At 38.1% G+C, this 19,148-nt stretch overlaps 2 protein-coding genes across 11 annotated transcripts in view; one reads left to right on the top strand and one right to left on the bottom strand.

The window, feature by feature from the left end:
- Positions 1 to 513: 513 nt before the first annotated feature.
- On the bottom strand, positions 514 to 10,223 carry LOC117291472 (aldose 1-epimerase-like). 7 transcript variants are annotated; one of them, XM_033773199.1, is made up of 8 exons: positions 10,125 to 10,223; positions 8,079 to 8,278; positions 6,753 to 6,907; positions 6,047 to 6,256; positions 5,043 to 5,124; positions 4,536 to 4,677; positions 3,472 to 3,646; positions 514 to 2,884 (listed from the first exon to the last, which is right to left on the bottom strand). In XM_033773199.1, exons 2-8 carry the CDS (start codon positions 8,263 to 8,265, stop codon positions 2,807 to 2,809), a joined length of 1,029 nt encoding a protein of 342 aa, XP_033629090.1. In that variant the 5' UTR covers positions 8,266 to 8,278; positions 10,125 to 10,223; the 3' UTR covers positions 514 to 2,806. The 7 variants fall into 7 exon arrangements, with proteins under 7 accessions (XP_033629090.1, XP_033629132.1, XP_033629107.1 ...); XM_033773241.1 differs by having other exon boundaries at positions 10,134 to 10,147; XM_033773216.1 differs by having other exon boundaries at positions 10,089 to 10,136.
- Positions 10,224 to 10,308: 85 nt separating this feature from the next.
- Positions 10,309 to 19,148, top strand: part of LOC117291457 (ubiquitin carboxyl-terminal hydrolase 34-like) — an 85,169-nt gene continuing 76,329 nt past the window's right edge. For 3 of the 4 annotated variants that reach the window (XM_033773157.1, XM_033773177.1, XM_033773187.1), the window contains exons 1-5: positions 10,309 to 10,502; positions 14,166 to 14,256; positions 14,575 to 15,142; positions 17,462 to 17,515; positions 18,177 to 18,326. In XM_033773157.1, coding sequence (XP_033629048.1) covers positions 10,454 to 10,502; positions 14,166 to 14,256; positions 14,575 to 15,142; positions 17,462 to 17,515; positions 18,177 to 18,326 — 912 coding nt within the window. In that variant the 5' untranslated portion in view covers positions 10,309 to 10,453. The remainder of the gene's footprint in view (positions 10,503 to 14,165; positions 14,257 to 14,574; positions 15,143 to 17,461; positions 17,516 to 18,176; positions 18,327 to 19,148) is intronic. The other variant, XM_033773167.1, reaches the window with a different exon arrangement.

Raw genomic sequence — 19,148 nt, forward strand, 5'->3', positions numbered from 1 at the left:
ATGGGGTAAAAACCAAAAAGAATATGTGCGCCCATCGTGAAAGCAAGCATGTTTTGTACACGATTGTATAGCGGATGTTGTTATGGGTTGTTGTGTTGGGTCTCGCGGTGCTGTGTGATGTGACCTTATGAACGCAAGATTATTTTTACGACTAATCAGCTATTTTCACCTGACGCGTCCATAGATGTATGTCCTTGGCCTGAAGGAAGTTGTCCAACAGAGGGCGCTTTTTGATGGTCATTAAGATCTTAAAAAAAAACAATGTGTCTCAGCCTATACCTCCAAAGTCAAAGATATCTTGACACTTCCCAAATAAAATATCATGTTGCTTTATAGATAAATAGAACGCCCCCTCCCCAGAAGGTCAAATATCAAGACTGGTTTTAATTGAGTTCAGAGAGAATTATTTTGGTATTATGGGTTCAGCTGATCCGCCGGTTCTACAGCTTGTGAAAACACTAACAAAGCAAGAACATGATTGAATGATTGTGTTGTTAAAATTCACAGACGGTCTTCCTTCAAATATTTATATTTAATCAGAAAATAATACAAAACTAACTTCTTGCCCTGACAAAGTAAAGCTGTGTTTATAATTGGCAACATTTTAGCGTAATAAATGTTTAGAACCCACTACACACATGAAATAACAAAAGTATTGTAAGTTTTGTTTAATGAAAGAATATAAAAGTACCGTGGCTGTTGAAAATATATTTTTAATATATAAGTATATACATTTTTAAATTATCACTGGACTCGGACAGAAACCAAACTCAGAAATATTAAGTTGAGGTATTTTTATGAGCAGGTGTCAATAAGATGTTAAAATATGAAAATCCTTTACATGTAAAAGTTTTTCTTTTATTTTATTTGTTTTATTTTTAATTTTTTTAATTTTAATATAAGCAAAACATCATGTAGACAAGGCACAGGTAACAGTTGGTAAACTCGATCAATTTTACTTTTTCATATCTATTTTTGTTTTAAGTTAACTTCAATCAATATGATTATAATTGGCAAGTTTGTTATCATATCTTGTAGAAAAAAAATAAAAAACATATAAAAATCTTATACAAAAATATTTAATTTGTTGACAATATCTCAGTTGAGATAGTCATTACATGGAGTTCGTGACCGTAAACCTTTCCATATAATATTTTGAAGGAAAAAAGTGACACTGTAGCTTTACCAAATAATAAATCGTTGTTAGAGTAGGTCAAGTTGGAATGTCTCCACTGCTCCTCTGGAGGGATGTACTGATTTGAAGATAGATAGAGATAGAATGAGATTAATTTTGCACAACCTGGACTTAAAGTGGCACATTGTCTTAAAATCTCTCAAAATGTTGCTGTTTGGAATTGCTTAAATCCTTTTGTTTGTGCGGAAAACATTTACAAAGTTTTTCAATAAGTAAGTGGTGTTTGAATAGATGTGAAACCTGTCTCCTGAAATTTACTCTGTGAAACATATGCCCCATAATTTTGTGGAGTCGAGAATTTAGTTACACCAAATAGCACACCATGTTCTTACATAAAATTACCAACAAACTAAAAAATGCCAAGGGATACTAATTTGAATCATTATATTCTACTTTTAACATACCTTTCTCAAACTATTATGATTGCAAAACAATCATTTTTTTTAAAGTTTTTTTTTAAAGTTTTTTTTTCAGCGCAAAGCACCCAACCTGTAGGCAACGTGCCCCTTTAATTATATATTGTCTCTGTTTGTTCAAGTGCCTTCAGTACTACACTTACCGGTAATGGTATTATTAGTACTATGTAGATGGAATCAAATACACAAGTGTGTACATACATTGATAAAGGCCCAACAAGCAAATGGTATTTTTGAATATTAATGTTGACGTAAAATTCACTGAGTTTTATTATAAAATAAAATTGTGGTGATGGAAATCTTGTGATTGTATCCAATTAAAATGTTGACTGTTTTCAAAAAAACATTAAGTCATGAATGAATCGTTTTGGGGGTGGTTGAAAAAAAAAAAAAAAATATTAGTATGGGATTTGACCTTGTGACCTCCATATTTATGTGCCAACGCTGTACCAGCATAGCTATCTAGAGAATGGCAGAGCCATTGCAGGTAAACCTTGAGGTTTCAAGATCGAATCATTTTCCCCCAAAAAAGTTTTTTCCTATTTACCCAGTCAGTCACCCTGTTGTTTATTGCTATTTTATTCTCAGACTAATTGACACAAGAGACAGCATGATTATGTTCTGCCGTGACATAATGCCACAGCATGAATTCATTTCGATTCAGCCAAAAATATTGTCTTACCAGGTACCAATACTTTGTATTCAGGACAAACCCAGCAAATAAACTTCAAGAAAATTAAGTGGGGCACACCAGAGCCAGCCACAATAACTTCTTTATAACAGGAACGTTCTTAAAAGAGGACAGCAAAAGAAAGAAACATGAGATTAAAAACTTTAGAATGACCTCTCTACAAACAGAATCTCGTTATAATAACTTTTTATAACGAGGGTTGACTGTTGTGACTGTTCTCAGCCAACTGGTTGTGAAATAATTTCCAGTGTTATCTATTCAGTGATGAACTAAGACTATACAAGTCATTAAACGCTTGTCGTTGTGATAGCGTAATGGCTCTCTCGCAACTGATCTCTCGCTAGATTGCTGCTTCGCAAGAGACTTCTGCTCTTGCCCAAATCTGGAGGCAATGTTGCCCTTTAGTCAAGAGACAGCAATATCGCAGTATAATCATGAAAATTAAGAAACAATTTGTCCACAACTCTTTGATGATTTATCAATATTTTCAGGGAAATGTACTTTCTACTCCCAGGAAAATTTGAAAGAGGTTGCATGTTGGTACGTCTCTCCTGGCTTCAGAATAGCACAAGGAAAACTTGGCTGCAATTAACAAGACAAAAAATGTATAATAATAATAATAATAATAATACTAACACCATTTTTATATAGCGCATATCACCGTGAGGTCCCTATGCGCTGTAGAAGGAAATTAACAATTATTGTACAAAGTAAAATGGTATGTTTTGAACCAGGTTTTGAATTGTTTTGATGTCTCAGCCTGTTTGACAACCTCTAGAAGACTGACTGAACTGCTGCATATTGGAAAGAGCGGGAACCGTATGACTTGGTTTTGATAAATGGGGGGAGTCAGAAGGGATTTATTTGAAGATCGCAGATTTCTGGTCGTTTTGTACTATGAACTGAGCTTCGAAGCTAATCAGAAATGGCCATGTTGGAGGTGGTTTACATGTAATTAAAGGCAGTGGACACTATTGGTAATTACTCAAAATAATTATTTACATAAAACCTTACTTGGTAACGAGTAATGGGGAGCTGTTGATAGTATAAAACATTGTGGAGGGGGGGGGGGTGGGGTGGGGGTAGCAGCCAGAAGGGGTGGGCTACAAGGGGTTTGACCGAGTTACACGTCGTCTGCATGACGCAACAATTTAGTCCAGAGTACTTACTTGATTAATAGCATCAGGGTAGTTCCCCGACTCAAGACAGAAACCGTTGTGCTTCATATAGCTTGCTCCTTGCTTAGCTGCTAGGGTACCATCCAGGAAGTTAGCTGTGTAGAAATGAATCCCGGGCTGTGTGGTAAAGAGTTCCAAGGAACGGCCAGTCTCAGGATGGTACACCCTGTAATTACATTGAGTTCACTGCCAATCAAACCAAGGACTACAAAACTCGCAAACTGTACTTGTTTGTTTGTTTCATTTGTTTAGATGATCTTCCAATCAAGGTAGCTCGGTTAACTCCCACAGGGGGATAAAAACTCAAGCTGGCAACAGCCAATCTCTTTCATACAAACATTGGTGTAACAACTTAGATTATGAATTGCGCAAACCAAGATATTGTGATTCAATAAATAGACGACAAAACGTATTCTAGTCATTGTGAAATCAGCGGTTAGTTTGGTAGGATTTGAACCCACAACCTTGTGATTGCAAATCCTACAGTCTGACCTCTGTACCATACATAATATGAGAACTTTTAATCGCAGAATAGGGTTGTTGGTCAAGAAAATAATTATAATTTCAGCAGGACTTCTAGGGTTTGAAACCTTGCATTGGGAAAAAATCTTTTGAGTTGTGGTGGTTCTGAAAAGAACCATTTGTGTAACAGAACGATGTTTCGATCAGTATGCTCCAATTGACTTTACTTCATAATAAATTTACTTAATTTTTGGTGTCATATCAACTCTTTGAACAGAGTCGAAATGTTCACTGCTATAAAGCAATATAAGTTATTTTTCCTGATTTCTGTACAATTTATGAAAAATCTGAACTACTGAAAGATGTAAACAAATGATTACAAATTATGTGTTGAAAGTAAATGTTATACCATTTTTTTTTCTACGCACACACAGACTAATTAAACATTATAAAGTCATCATCTTTGATCGACTACAACTTTCACTTGTGTGGGGCACAACAAATTATAAAAAGTCAGACTAGGAAAAAAACCGAGAGTTGTGGATGATTTTAAGATTCTTGTATAATATTTGAGAAAATTTAAGAAGCTATACTTTGCTGAAGGATGGCTCATCCCTGGTGAGTTGAGACAGAAACTGTTGTCATAACCTCCGCCCGGTGCATCATGGATACGATCAATGAGAGGAATAGGGTCTCTCAAATCAAACACTGTGTCCTTCACAGATTCCAGTTGACCTAACAAAAAAAAAACTTTGGCGGTAAGTTTCATTGGAGCCACTCCACTTCCACAACACTGGTTTCCAAATGCATCCAGCACGTACGGCTAACCGCACCCTCCCGTACACCCACAGACCCAGTTGTCACATGTTCATTATGTGATAAATGTTCTGCATAAGCAGCTCTTTAAAATTTGCTGGCTCAGTTCTAGCAATCCTGTGCTTTCCATTATAAGGCTTTGTCATATCGACAGAGCTAAAGTCCAGCTTGAGAAAAAAGCCACAAGAGATTCCTAGTAGGGGGCCTATAAGTAATAGGACATAATAAAATAAAAATCTTTTCATTTTTCAAGAAAATTTACAAAACAAAATTGTTTATTTTACCCAGTGGAATGAGTGTGTCGTCTACAGGAATGTAGCTATCGGCATCTATACTGACTTTGTGTTGATAAATTGTTCCACCGCTCTTAATAAGGAAAACAAAAACAGAAGGAAGAACAGACAAATATTATTTAATTAGTGGTTTCTTTGTTGTTGCAAATGAAGACTGTACCAATGTGCCTGGAGGGCTTCATTAACACAAGTTTATCAGTCATGTCAGTGGTTTATGTTCTTTTCAGACAAGTGTTGCGTTCCATGTTTTTTTCTGAAAGGGGGAACTAGAGTCTGGCAACTCTGTTTGACAACCCTTCAACCAGACTATATATCACCAACCGAACAGGTGTTTCGAGCAATTCAACTTTGCTTTCTTTATTGTTTATCCTGTTGAAAAGTTTTTTGCATGCATATCTGCTATACAACAAAAGTTTTCTCTACTGTTAGCTTCAAAGCTTGCATATATATAGTATGTGTTATTTTAAACAAAAGTCACCCATTTTATCGTTTACAACAAACATTTCTTTTGACCGTAACTTAATTCCAAGATGTTTATACATGTAGTGTTTATAGGAACTTGAAAAGAACACATAACAAAAAAATGAGTTCAATGCAACTCCTATGGGCTTGTGGTTGTCAGTGGAGTGAAGCCAGTTGTGTAAAAGGGGTGTGGCTTAAAGCGGAGTTACGTCACACTTATGAATAGGGGCCAATTCGCATGACGCTGCTTACCAGTAAGCAAAGTTTTGCGCTACCTAGAGCAGAAAATTTGCTTAGCTAAAGCACATTTCACAGGCATTTCACAGGTAACCAAGAATATAAGGCACCAGCTTGGATGCTCAATGCAGATTTGCATTGTGATGTCACTCATTTTCATAGAGTAAGCATTGGGAGGTTAGCATGCCTTTCCGTGTGCTTAAAGTCAGCCATGCTATGAAATGGAAACTCATGCAGTAAGCACAAAATCAGCCGCTAATAAGCAGCTCTATAAAATTAGGCCAAGAATTACTTACATGCCCTGCCAGGTTGAAGTAAGAATGATTAGTGAGGTTGATTGGCGTTGCTTTGGTCGTGACGGCCGAAAAACTAATATCGAGAGAGTTTTCATTGGTCAGTTGATAAACGACCTCGGTGGTAAGCTGGCCGGGGTACCCCTGTTCACCGTCTGGGCTAATGTGCGTCAGTTTGAGAGACGTTCCTTCTACTGAAGCATTCCACAGCATCTTGTCCAGAAAGAAAGAAAACAAAACTAGATTCATATAGCTTATACTGCAAAATTACCAAAGGATACAAGGCACTTAAATCTAAATATGATCTTTAGTTAGTAATGCCATTTCATTTATTAATAATAGTTGTGAAGCTAATAACTCTCAGCAAAGTGAACTCAATCAATCACTTCATAGCAAATAACTTCATTGGAAGAGAACATTTTAGATGTGGGAGGAAAAATTATTACTAAGTAAATTTTTACTAGAAGCTTTTTACTAAGCAATTATGAACCTTGCTCAAGGACACAAGACAATGTCATGACTGGGATTCGAACCCACATTCTGCTGCTTACAAAACCAAACGGTGGGTCCTGTGAACTTGATCACTAGGCCACGACACACCACTGATGTTGGTTGTAAACTAATACTTTTGTAGTGTTCACAGTCCATAAATATTTTCATACTAATGAAAAGTACAATTTTAATATTTCAATATTCAAAGATGACCTACCAATCCAAAGCCCTTGAACCCTCCATGGTTGTGGTTCGGTCCATTGTTTGTTTCAAGCTGGTAATCCTGCCCATCAATTGTGAACTTTCCTTTGGCAATTCTATTCGCATGTCGACCAACGATGATCCCTAGGTAGAAGGCATCCGTTTCATAACCTAGAAGAACAACAAAGAGAATTTTACAAATCAGGCAACATTTCTAGAGAAGCAACAAAATTGTACACTTACCATGCTAACTGTACGTTTTCTGTTTGGGACTAGAAATTTGCAAACTCTGGTGACTTAAAAGGACTCAACTTGAGTCACATTGGCAAGAAACTCGCTGGACTCAACTACCATGAATTGGATCAACACTCAGGACTTTAGACTCACAAGTCACATTTTTTTAAAACACTTTTACTCGGACACAGACCAAGTGACTCATTTGGACTTTTAAGCCCGGTTCTTTACTTCCTGCGAATGCGAAGTGAATTTGACGTGAATTTGACGTCACAACCCTCCTTTCGCAGCGATATTCGCAAGTGAGTTGAGCAAAGTTGAACTGCTGCGAATTATTCGTTGCGAATTTGTGACGTCAACATTTGTATCGCATTCGCATTCGCAGGAAGTATGAACCGGGGGTTTACCTAGATTCAAACTGAGTGATTCGGACGCTTACACTTTTACATACCAAATGCATGACTTTTGACTTTGGCCTTAATAAAGTCCAACACAAACCGCAAGTGGCTCAGGACTTGGACTTTTACTCAGACACAAACAGAGTGACTTGGGACCTGGGCTTTTACTAAGACTTGAATCTCAACTTGAGTGACTTCGCACTTGGACTTTTACTCAGATACAATCCGAGTGACTCATGACTTTGACTTTTACTCACAGACTCAAACTGAGTGACTCTGGAATTGGACATTTACTCTGACTCAAGCTGCAGGCATGCAACTGCCCGTTGAAAAAAAGAGACCCACAATGGCACCCTAGAAAATGTTGAAGCTTATTATGCTCTGAGGTGCACTGTTAGCATGTACTACGCTTATTTTACAATTGTAGTTGTACATTGTTGTTGCCAGGCACATACTATGCAAACAAAAAAAGTCTAAAATAATTTATTTATTTATTTTTTATTTTTAGCGCTGATCATTTTTTTTAAAGGCGGAATTCCACGGAAATGCGGGAGAGTTGCATGCCTGAAGCTGAGTGCCCTGGGATAGACTTGAACCAAGTCTTGGACTCTGACTCTTACAAGTGATTTGAGACTTGGAACCAAATTATGAGTGACTTGAATAAACTCTGTATGATAGTGAAAAAAACGTTCACACAAGCCGAGCCTCACCTTCAAAGTTCTTGTATCCCAGTACGACATCGTCAACATTTCCTTTTTTATCAGGAATCAGAATGGATGTGACAGCTGCACCAAAGTTGATGATTTTGACCACCATTCCATTTTCATTCTTCAGGGTGTACTCTACCACCAGGCGGCCATCCTTGGTATGACCATAATCTTCTTGTGTTATCGACATTTTCAAATCCTCCCTTTCAAAATAAAAGGGGAAAGATTATTATCAACATTTTTAAAACAAGCCTGAGACGTGTATACATAGTCATACTCATTAATGTGACATTTTAAAATTTAGTAACACCCAACTGTTTGAGGCGACAATTTGTCAACTTTAATTAAAGACATTGGACACTATTGGTAACTGTCAAAGACCAGTCCTCTCACTTGGTGTATCTCAACATATGCATGAAATAACAAACCTGTGAAAATTTGAGCTCAATGTGTCGTCAAAGATGCGAGATAATAATGAAAGAAAAAACACCCTTGTCACACGAAGTTGTGTGCGTTTAGATAGTTGATTTCGAGACCTCAAGTTCTAAACTTGAGGTCTCGAAATCAAATTTGTGGAAAATTACTTCTTTCTCAAAAAGTACTTTACTTCAGAGGGAGCCGTTCCTCAATGTTCTATATTCTATCAACAGCTCTCCATAACAATACCAACAAGTAAGTTTTTAGGCCAACAATTATTTTGAGTAATTAGGGGACTGGCATCACTAGTGTCCACTGCCTAAAGACAGCCATTATATCACGGTCACAGCCCAACAATGGGAGACTTTCTGGGACGATAGACGGCAGCAGACTTACCGGGTAAATCCATTGTTCTCAGAATTATGCGCATGTTCAGAACTACGTAAACAATGGAAATTTACCCGGTATGTCTGCTGCCGCCTAGCGTTGGAAAGTCTCCTATTGAATATGGGCGGGCTACAACAACAAAGTCCAGTGAACCATGGAGAATCCTACCACCACGAGTAAACAGCTAAACACACCAGAACCCTTGACCCAGTGACTAGGGCGCTAGATTCCTTTTTTCGAAATGTTGACATTATCGGTCATGTAAAATTTTGAAAAATTACCGATAATAAGGTTTATCGCCACTAGCAAAATATCAAGAGAGGGCGCTGTTGAACCCACACAAAGATATAGGCGATGCGTGCGCGAGTTGGCATGACAACATACATGGCATAGCAAACTGCCCCATCTGCCTGCCCACAATGCATTGCGATTCTGAACCCCGATAAACCTTATATGTAAAAATTTCAAAAAAAGGAATCTATCTACACCCCAGCAGACTGGGTCTTCTTGGACAACACAACAAACTTCTGACTTCCGAGTTGTGAGTGTGACTGTGCACAGCAGTAGTACTGAGCCTGTGCAGTAGTTTAAGTTACAAGTACCAGTGCAGTTCAGGGAACTTCAGTCATTGTCAGTTGCACGTGTTAACTAGTAAACTAGACTAGTGGTAGCCCCACTTGTGTGGCCAAGGATAGCTGAATCCTAAGGATCCTTAAGGATTCAGCTATCCTTGGCCACACCCTACTTGTGTGGCCAAGGACAGCTGAATCCAGTTAAGGATCCTAGACTAGTGAGTGAGCAGCACTACTGTCACTGATGATGAGCACTTAACACCACCCTGGCTGATTTCAACAATTTATTCATGACATTAGGCCATTCTACCTCCATGATTAGGCCAAGCATGGGCCAACAACTATCTCAGTTTATCAAGGCACACTAGCCCACCTTGTTGAGCTGTTAAAAATAAAATGGCTCCGCTTTTAACATCGATCTCATCACTGTCACCAGTGCCCAGTGATGATGAGACCGATGTTAAAAGCGGATCACTGTCACCATGATGGAGGATCCTCCATTCTGTCACCAGTGATGAGACCGATGTTAAAAGCGGAGCCATTAACAGCTCAACAAGGTGGGCTACAAGGCACACGTGACAAACAATTGTTTCCGAAGACACTCAACTTCTCAAGATCCCTATGTACACAAACACACCATGTTATTCCTCCATGGACACACACACACACCCACCTTTCTTACTTGCTACCGCCTAGGATAGGAGCCCATCTCAATCGATCACATGCACACTGTATCCGTGTCGTAGTCTTTTGCTCGTGCGTTCAGAGTTGTACACCACATTGCTGGTCAGCGCGCGCATCTCTAGCACGACGTGGAGCCTAGCATGCTAGCAATCCCAGAATTCCATCGAGCCAAAATGGCGGGCATCAAAGTCACGAAAAGTGAGCCGTAAGCCTGTGCCATGTGAAGTTTATCTGCTTTTGTTAATCACTGTGAATGTTTGTGGTCCACAAGGAAGACAGCGTGATGTGCAGGCCGTGCTGTATTATTTAGAGCTTGAAATGGAAGGCTGTGAAACTTGCCGGGAGGTATTCCGGCTGCTGTCATCATGTAAGTTTTTCCCCGTTTTTTGTTTCATTTTTTAACGAAAGAAAATGGACAAAATTCAGGGTATTTTTTTTTCTCGGAATGTTTTTGTAATCATCATGTTTTGTTTTTATTTTGGATTAGTTTTTATTGTTTCGTTGTAAGTTTATCAAAATCCATTATAAAACAATCTTTATTTTAAACCTGTACTTTAATAAACAACGATTTTAAAACAAAACAAATTTACTTTTTTAGTTTCACAAATCACACTGTCACAGATTGAGATTACAGCAGTGGACAGTGGACAGTGTGGCTGGCCATGCTCAATGCTAATGCTTGCCATGGCCAGTGGTTTTGGAAAAGTTTTCGTATGGCGCCACCACTTTTTCATTCGATATGAAATAATATAGTATCTAATTTACCTCAATGAGATATCCCTTTTTGTAAAAATGTGTGAATAAGTGGTGGCGCCATACGGAAAGTTATCCGTGGTTTTGCCCAGCCAGCCCTATGTTATGTAATTTATAAACTGTACAACTATATTAATAAGTGTAGATCATATGATAATTCAGTTTTTACTTTACATTACTATAGCCTACCACCACTAAACAATTCAAAAATTAAGCCATCCCACACAATATCCACACAATGCGCTAGTTGCAAAAACGTAACCCTCCTCCCGACGGCCGGCGCTGGCAGTTCTACTCCTAAACTATGAGGTTTGATAGCGAACAAACCTCTCTTAGTTCTAGGACTCCTAGAAGTAGGTAGCAAAATTCCACATACACTTTTTACAGCCACCACTTCATAACCCTTTAATTTACATGTAGGTCAAAGTATCCCAAATATATCCATACCTACCTGTCCAAAAGGGTTGACAGAATGTATACGTACTACAGGAGAGAGAGGCATATATAATATAGGCACTTTGTCGAACTACCATCGGAAAAGTTTCCGTATGGGGCCACCACTTTTTCATTCGATATGGAATAATTTAGTATCTTATTTACCTCAATGAGATATCCCTTTTTGTAAAAATGAGTGAGAAAGTGGTGGCGCCATACGGAAAGTTATCCCTACCATCCCGTATTATAAATCATCAAAATCATGAAAGAAAAAAAATTGGGGTCTTCGGTGGTCTAGACATTGCTGTGCAAGAGAGGAATCCCCCAAGAGAGTTCTGTCTGCGCGATGAACTGTGTGCTTGCATTTTTCTTTTTAAAGGTCAAAATTCAGTGATTCATTCAGCTACCAGTTCATCACAAGGAATATTTAAAGAAAGAAGGGAAAGAAAAAGTCCAACCATGGCCCAACATCCTTTAAAAAATCCAATCAATCTCTTATCAAGTGGTGTCTGGCTGTTACAAATTTTTGTCTGGTGATATTTCTGCCGATATTTCTGCGATGCAACATACACAATCTTTTATTTAGTAGTGGATGATGGTCAAAGTGTGATTTGAGATAAAGCAAAATGCATGCTCATCATGATGCTTTTTTTTCAATCTGAGGTTTGACTTTCCCTTTGAGCAAACTGCTGGTTGTTTAATTACCTTAAAGGAACACGTTGCCTTCGATCGGACAAGTTGGTCTATAAAAAGCGTTTGTAACCGTTTGTTATAAAATGCATATGGGTAGAAAGATCTTTTAAGAGTAGAATACAATGATCCACACAAATTTGATTCGTAATTGCGTGATTTTCCTTTTACTCTGCGAACTAACACGGTCGGCCATTTATGGGAGTCAAAAATTTGACTCCCATAAATGGCCGACCGTGTTAGTTGACGAGTTAAAAGGAAAACCGTACATTTTCGAGTCATGTTTGTGTGGATCATTGTATTCTACTTTTACAACATCTTTCTACCCACATATATGCATTTTATAACAAACGTTTACAAACGCTTTTCAATGACCAACTCGACCGATCCAAGGCAACGTGTTCCTTTAACTCTTTGGTGCACAAGGTGGTCACTAGAGACCACCAAAAACAGGTTGAAATATACCACTCTCATTCGGCTGTTTAGAACATTGTTAAGCTTTCATTTGATGTGATGTTCAATATGGGGCGCTATTACAAATTTCGAGAAAACATGGAAGAACGTTTTTTTTTTTTTAACAATAGAGTTAATCTGTGCACCAAAGGGTTAATACATGTAACACTATGCGAACATAAAATGTTGATCTGACTAAAAAAAAGTTGCATTGTTACAACTTTGTTTACCACTGAAACTTATTTAATAAGCACACAAGTTCTGAACTTGCTTGAGGAGCTGCTTAGCGCTCAACATAGATAGAAATTCAGCGAGCTATGGCTAAACTGTCAGATTTGCTCTAATTTTTCAAAGTTTTTGGGTATTTTTAAAGGAAATGTACTAAATGGGAATTAGAGAGTGGTGACTCAGTTTTCTCTTCTTCTTAAAAGGCCATTTAAAACGAGAAGGGTCATGACCTTGCGACAAATAGGACCTCGCCCTGACACGGTCCTTAATTGCATGGCCACAATCCTGTTAGTTTTAAACAGCCTTTCATCATTTCATTGCCTACTCTTACTATTTATTTATGAAGGAATACAGGATGGTCTCATTTAACTTACAAAGCATGTCAGTTCTGATTACTTCCTAAACATGGCTGTCTTTTCCAATGATGAAAAAGCACAATTCTGTTTACACAAATTGCCAAAGTTGCCGACAGACTTTAGTCATTGACTATTTCCTCCAATCACCCCCGTCCCTGTTCCCCCCCATCCATCTCATTGTGACCAGATCTCTGCATTCAAAAAGGGTGCTTAATTAGTTTCTCTTCCTGTGTTTAAATTGAAATGTCAGCTTCCTTTTCCCTTTTTCACCAAAAGATTCTTGAAACAAAGTTATAATAACAACAATATTTATGTACTGGTACATGTAAATTGCTGCAACTGTCACAGTTTGTTTCATCCAGATCGCCATCTCTGTATGGCTACTGTCTTAAACACTTTTCGGAATAATTAATAAAAAGTTCAACTTCAGTTCTCATTAACCCTATCCTTCAATCAAGGCATGTTGGCTGGCAGAACACTTGAAGATTTTATAATTATGATCGATTCTCGACCATTGGTATAAGTTCATTCAAACTTTTACTTAAAGCTGGGTGTACAGTACAATTGGTACAGCAGTAAAACAAAGACATGCCTGGAGTTCTTGCACAAATGCCACAAACCATGGCCTCTGAAGCCCTTAGTTGGGCCTTGGTGCCTGTTGCAAAGTTTCCCATTGTTGTACTTTAAGAGTTTCCAATGGAAGTGCCCTTTGCAAAATGAAAATAACCTTGCCCTCTCAAAGTTTTTATTCCCGGCCTGCAAAGGAAATAGGCAGTATTAGTTTTTTTTTCTTCACATTTTCCCCCTTCATTTTATTTATTCTGTTGTGAAGCCAAGGACTCTCAGAAAAGTGAACTTACCATGTACACACTGCACTAACCAAGAACCCAATGGAGAGAAGACAAGGATGGAAGTTTCAGTTTATGATGTGAGAGGAAAATCCAGAAAATGATTTCAGGGAAAACCTGCAAAGTCAGGTTGGGACTGAAAACCCAGTCCACTTATTTACAGTGCTCCTTGTGTGATGATACATGTACCACTAAGCCAACAAAACCACCTTGGAGAAAAACTGCATTGTTTGAATTTATTAAACGAATCTTCTTTTTTCCTACCAGATGTTGAGACATGTGGAGCCGGTGACAAATTTGAAGTACGAAAGAAAGATGTTTGGACTTTACTGGAGTTTTCCCAAACATGGGGTCAGAGGTAAGTCTTAGTCTCTATTTGCACTCTCTTTCTCTCTCATGCTGATAAATCAGATCACCAATTTCGACTGCACAGGTAAGATTCAATTCATAGTAATGAGAAGCAATGTGGAGCATATGGGAAAAACCAACATTTATTAAAAGCAATGAGGTTAAATGTCTCGCTCAAGGCGCAAGTTGGGCGCATATTTGCAATTTGCAGTTTTGACCTGGCTATGATACAGCACATTTTTAAAGTCTACTTAGGTGTATGGAAGGATTACATTGTCACTTAAAGATTCCTTCCTCTCAGTCATGAACATCTTGATTTGTGTTTCAGGCAATGCAGCTGCCTCTTCAAGGACTACAAGAACTTTGAGAGGCTCAACAATTTGGTGCAGCTTATCCTAAGGTTCGCAATCAACATCATTGCAAACCCTAAGCACCCACTGGAAGACACTGCAGAGGGTGAGACCCAAGATAAAACTCCATCCATAAAGGTACAGGAAGAGGTAACTAAAGAGGATTCATCCAAGGAGGACGTCTCCAAGGAGGAGGATGCTGGACAAAAAGACGAGGAAGACTCCCAGAAACCTGCGTCCCCAAAGCCATCCAGAACATCAGAAGAACCTTCTTCGGAGTCGAAGAATGCAAATGCTAACACAAACGACGAAGAGGAGGCGGGTATTTCAAACTCTAAAGATGAATCTGGCAGAGGGGACTCTACTGAAGATGTTTCCAAGGAAGAGATGGAAGTGGATCGAGGGAACAGGCAGCCGAAGGAGCTGGAGGTGGAAATATGGAGTTTAGAAGATGAGGAGAAGCTGCTGCAGTTTGTTGCCAAAGTGTTCCAGATGAATTTTCCGATGTACGCAGCACACAAGCAGTATTACCATGGTCTTGCTGAGGTAAGCAGTTTTCTATTTATTACTGTCTGCAAACATTGCGCTTATACTAAAGCTTTTGTGAATCATAGGTCTCTTAAGTATGTTACTTTACAAGTGAATGAGTACAACTATCTTGCACTTAAAAAGGTCCCAAAGGCACCAAGGCATTTTCATCTTGGTAAAGGGCACCCTATGGGGAAATTATAAATTTCTACTGTAGCATTTTAAGGGCACCAAGGCAACGACCAGGGGGCATGGAGGCAATAGACCGAAAAATCTGACAGCATTTTTTAAATAATGCTTTACTGAACATTTGTGGGTCATTTGTTTGTTTTGAAAAACATCACCAATCCCAGTCAACTTCTTTTTGACTCGCCATGTACATGTACAGCCTGTTGTGTTTCCAAAATTCAATTGTTTTCGCAAATTACTCTCCGCTGCAAACTTTTTTTTTTTTAACTGTTCAGTTGCTTTTTGCTGTTTAATTTTGAAGAGCAGAGAGATCCTATTCCAAAAGACCCCTTGTCGATGATTTTTTTTAAATTGCAAAAATCATGCCTACATGTAGCTGTGCCTTGTGCCTCCCCTGGCTGAAACTTCCTTAGAGGTTTACTTTTTGGGACTCGGTCAAGTCTCAAATTGTTGTAGCTAATGATAGGGAATCTTTCAGGTCAGTAAGTATAACATTTCCCTTGGGAGTATCAACTGAAATGATACAGAAACAGATACACATGACATTAAGGTCATTCAGCAGTTTCAGTTTATGGCTTAAGTTTAATGTAAATTCAGTGCAGAATCTTATGAACATAAAGCTTTTCATGGATAGTATGGACATTTATGATCAACATTTATAAACCATCTGGCAACCTTCCGTCTGAAAAAAAAAAAAAAAAATCCAAGAAGCAAAATCTCATCGCACCCGTCGCAGCATCACATCTCTGGAAGCAGCTACCTCTTCACATTAAAAACCTCTAACACTATTCACTCATTCAAAAAGTCTCTCAAATTACACCTTATTTCAAAAGCATTTAGTTCTTAATAATTAACTTAATTTTCTTTTGGTCGCTTCCCCCTTTTTTTGTTCTCTCTCTTCCTTTGTTACAATGCCATGAGCGCCATTTTGTGGATTTGTACGCTTTATAAGTCTTGGTTATTGTTTAATTATAATATTAGTATGTGCTTTATTGCACCTTCCCTATAAGGACCAAAATTAGTGGGGTATAAATGAGGGAATACTGGATTTTTGACATGTTTTTTAATACAGATATTCAAATGTTTTTATATGAACATGTGCACTAAGAGCAGATTTTTTTCATCATAATTAGAAGACACTTTATTAGACCCAAAGTCAACTTTTGAACATCATTAAACAAAAGTAAATTGACAATACTGTACATAGTGCTATGGGACTTCTCTGGTAGGCAGGGTAGTGATTTGTTGCTGGCCTGATGCTAAAATCACTGGCCGCTGGCCTGCAGTTCAGTTGAAATTTATGTGTAAATATGCTTATGTGTAAATATGCTGCCCTTAATCAATAAGAATAGTTTATGGAACTTATTGAACCTTGTGGCTTACTATTTTGGTGCCTCCACAATGTCCATTTTGGTAGAAACTTCTGTTCTCAAAAGTAAATAGTAATTTATGCAAATTAATACGCTTCTGGCATTTTTTTATATTTTTCTATTGAGCAATTGCTTTCTCTTACATGACTAATGACTTAGAAAAAACAAACAAACATAAAATACTGTACATGTCTTGAAGTGATTAATTAGCTGACTGGGTCTGATCTTAAATTAATCTGTCAAACTGGTCTGTTTGTCAAATTTACAACTGCGTGTATTTGTATTTGCTTTCCTTGTCAGATGAGCAATCATTCCAATCCAAACATCGGTGATGTTAACACCAATGATGTTAACACCCAAACAGATCCTTGCCATTTGATTGGAGGATTGTCCAACATGTGGTACCACATCATTGCGTGCGCGTGTCTTTGCTAATGTAGTAGTCCAGTTAATGCAAGGCACAGTTTACATTTTGGCACCATCTTTTCAACTCATGAAAGTATTTACACCATTGCACTCATAAACATTCATTACTTGTATATTATTGCAATAAATAAGAAGTACACTTCCGATCTCTGAATTAATGCTAATATATATCTCCATCATATCCTACTCAAACCATTGTATTGGGTTTGAGGTTTCCCCTCCCCTTCCCCCCCCAATCATGTGAAGCTGTTTCTGTGATAGGAATTGACTTGCCCATTTGCTTGTTAGTAGAGACCGGGCAAGAAATTTGTGTGCCTGTAACAACCTCGTTCCTGTTTGCTTGTATCTCTAGCAGGAAACATCATCTCAGGAGTCGGAGGCCCTGGGCAATTACTGCGATATGAATGTAAGTTGACAAGAAACATACGCTGCATTGATTAGGCAGGACGGGACAATCGGCTATATTTAGTCCGGAAGTTGTATAAATAAACTGCCCAGGGACACACCAGGGATTGGGAGGATTATTTCACTTGTTTTCTGTTTTTGATTTTTTTCGTTTCGTTTTGCACTTTTGTTATTCAACTTTGTATTATTATTTCAAGTGTCTTAGTGAAGAATTGTGTGGATTTGTGCAAATGATTAGCCTTAATTTGTATTTTGTAAAAATTAATTATATTTGATTCATTGATTTCTTAACTTGATCAAATATTTGGTAGTGTAAGTTTTGTTCGGTAATTAAAGTTTTTTTTTTCTGTAGGGTTTGCCACCGAACTTTTCACCCAAAATGTTATCAATTCATTTATATGTGAATGCATGAAACCTAAAGAGAAGAGTTCCTATTTAAAAACGGTCAATTTTTAGGCTCAGCGCTATCAGTTTGTAAGAGAACCCTAGCCTACACATTTGCAAGTCCTCTCTTTACCCTTTACGTACATGTACCTCTACATGCTACCCTGAAAATTGTTGCTAATTTTGGGAGTGCCCCCCTCTCGGCAGCAAAGGAGATCAGATCCCTCGTTAAAGCATCACTCGTCCTATCAGCTTTCATTTCTTTTGGTTTATATTAGGATCTGGATGTGCCGATCCACCTGCTGCGTAATGTGTGCTTCTTCTGTGACAGTAACGGGCTGGCTGTCATGAGACAGTGCTTCGAGGCAGCTACACCCGATACCCTTCCCTTCTCATTGGCCCATGCCATCATTGCCATTGTGGCAAATGTAAGTTCAGACAGACATCGGAAATGAGTTAAAGGAACGTTACAAAATGTTTTTTTTTTGCTAACATAAACAGTTGCTGGCAGTGTAAGCACTATCTGATCCACCATATACATAAACTGCCAAATCTGTGGAAGAGTGAGATCGATCGGCCTTCTGGGTCAAGAAAAAATAGTGAAAAACTTATTAAAATATTGCATGACACACTTTAAAAAAATTAGATCAACATGGCGAAATATAACACTATATCTGTTGTACATGGGATGCTATTTAATAGTTTTACACGTTGCCTTGGATCGGTCGAGTTGGTCTTTGAAAAGCTTTTGTAACCGCTTTTTATAAAATTCATATGAGTAGAAAGTGTTGTAAAAGTAGAATACAATGATCTGCACAAATATGCCTCGAAATTTCCTTTTACCTCGTCGACTATCACGTTCGGGCCTTGGCCGAACGTGCTAGTTCGCAAAGTTAAAGAAAAACCGCGCAATTTTGGGGCAAATATGTGTGGATCACTGTATTCTACTTTAAAAACATCTTTCTAATCATATGTAATTCATAACAAACGGTTACAAACACTCTTTTTATAGACCAACTCGTCCGATTCAAGGCCATGTGTTCCTTTAAACACTCGAGACTTTAATGAGCAATTATCACAAAGCACCTTACATGTACATCAAAGATGGTTTCAAAGTGCTTCACTTCAGATTGTCCAGTAAAGACTTGAACCTTGGTGTGACACTCTTGGCTCTGTAGTGCTTGACACTTCATGACAACTTAATATCATAGGAAAATGATTGTACAGTCATCTGTTGTTGATGGGAAGTT

The sequence above is a fragment of the Asterias rubens genome, chromosome 1 (genome assembly GCF_902459465.1).
Source record: "Asterias rubens chromosome 1, eAstRub1.3, whole genome shotgun sequence".
NCBI classification, from domain to species: Eukaryota; Metazoa; Echinodermata; class Asteroidea; order Forcipulatida; family Asteriidae; genus Asterias; species Asterias rubens.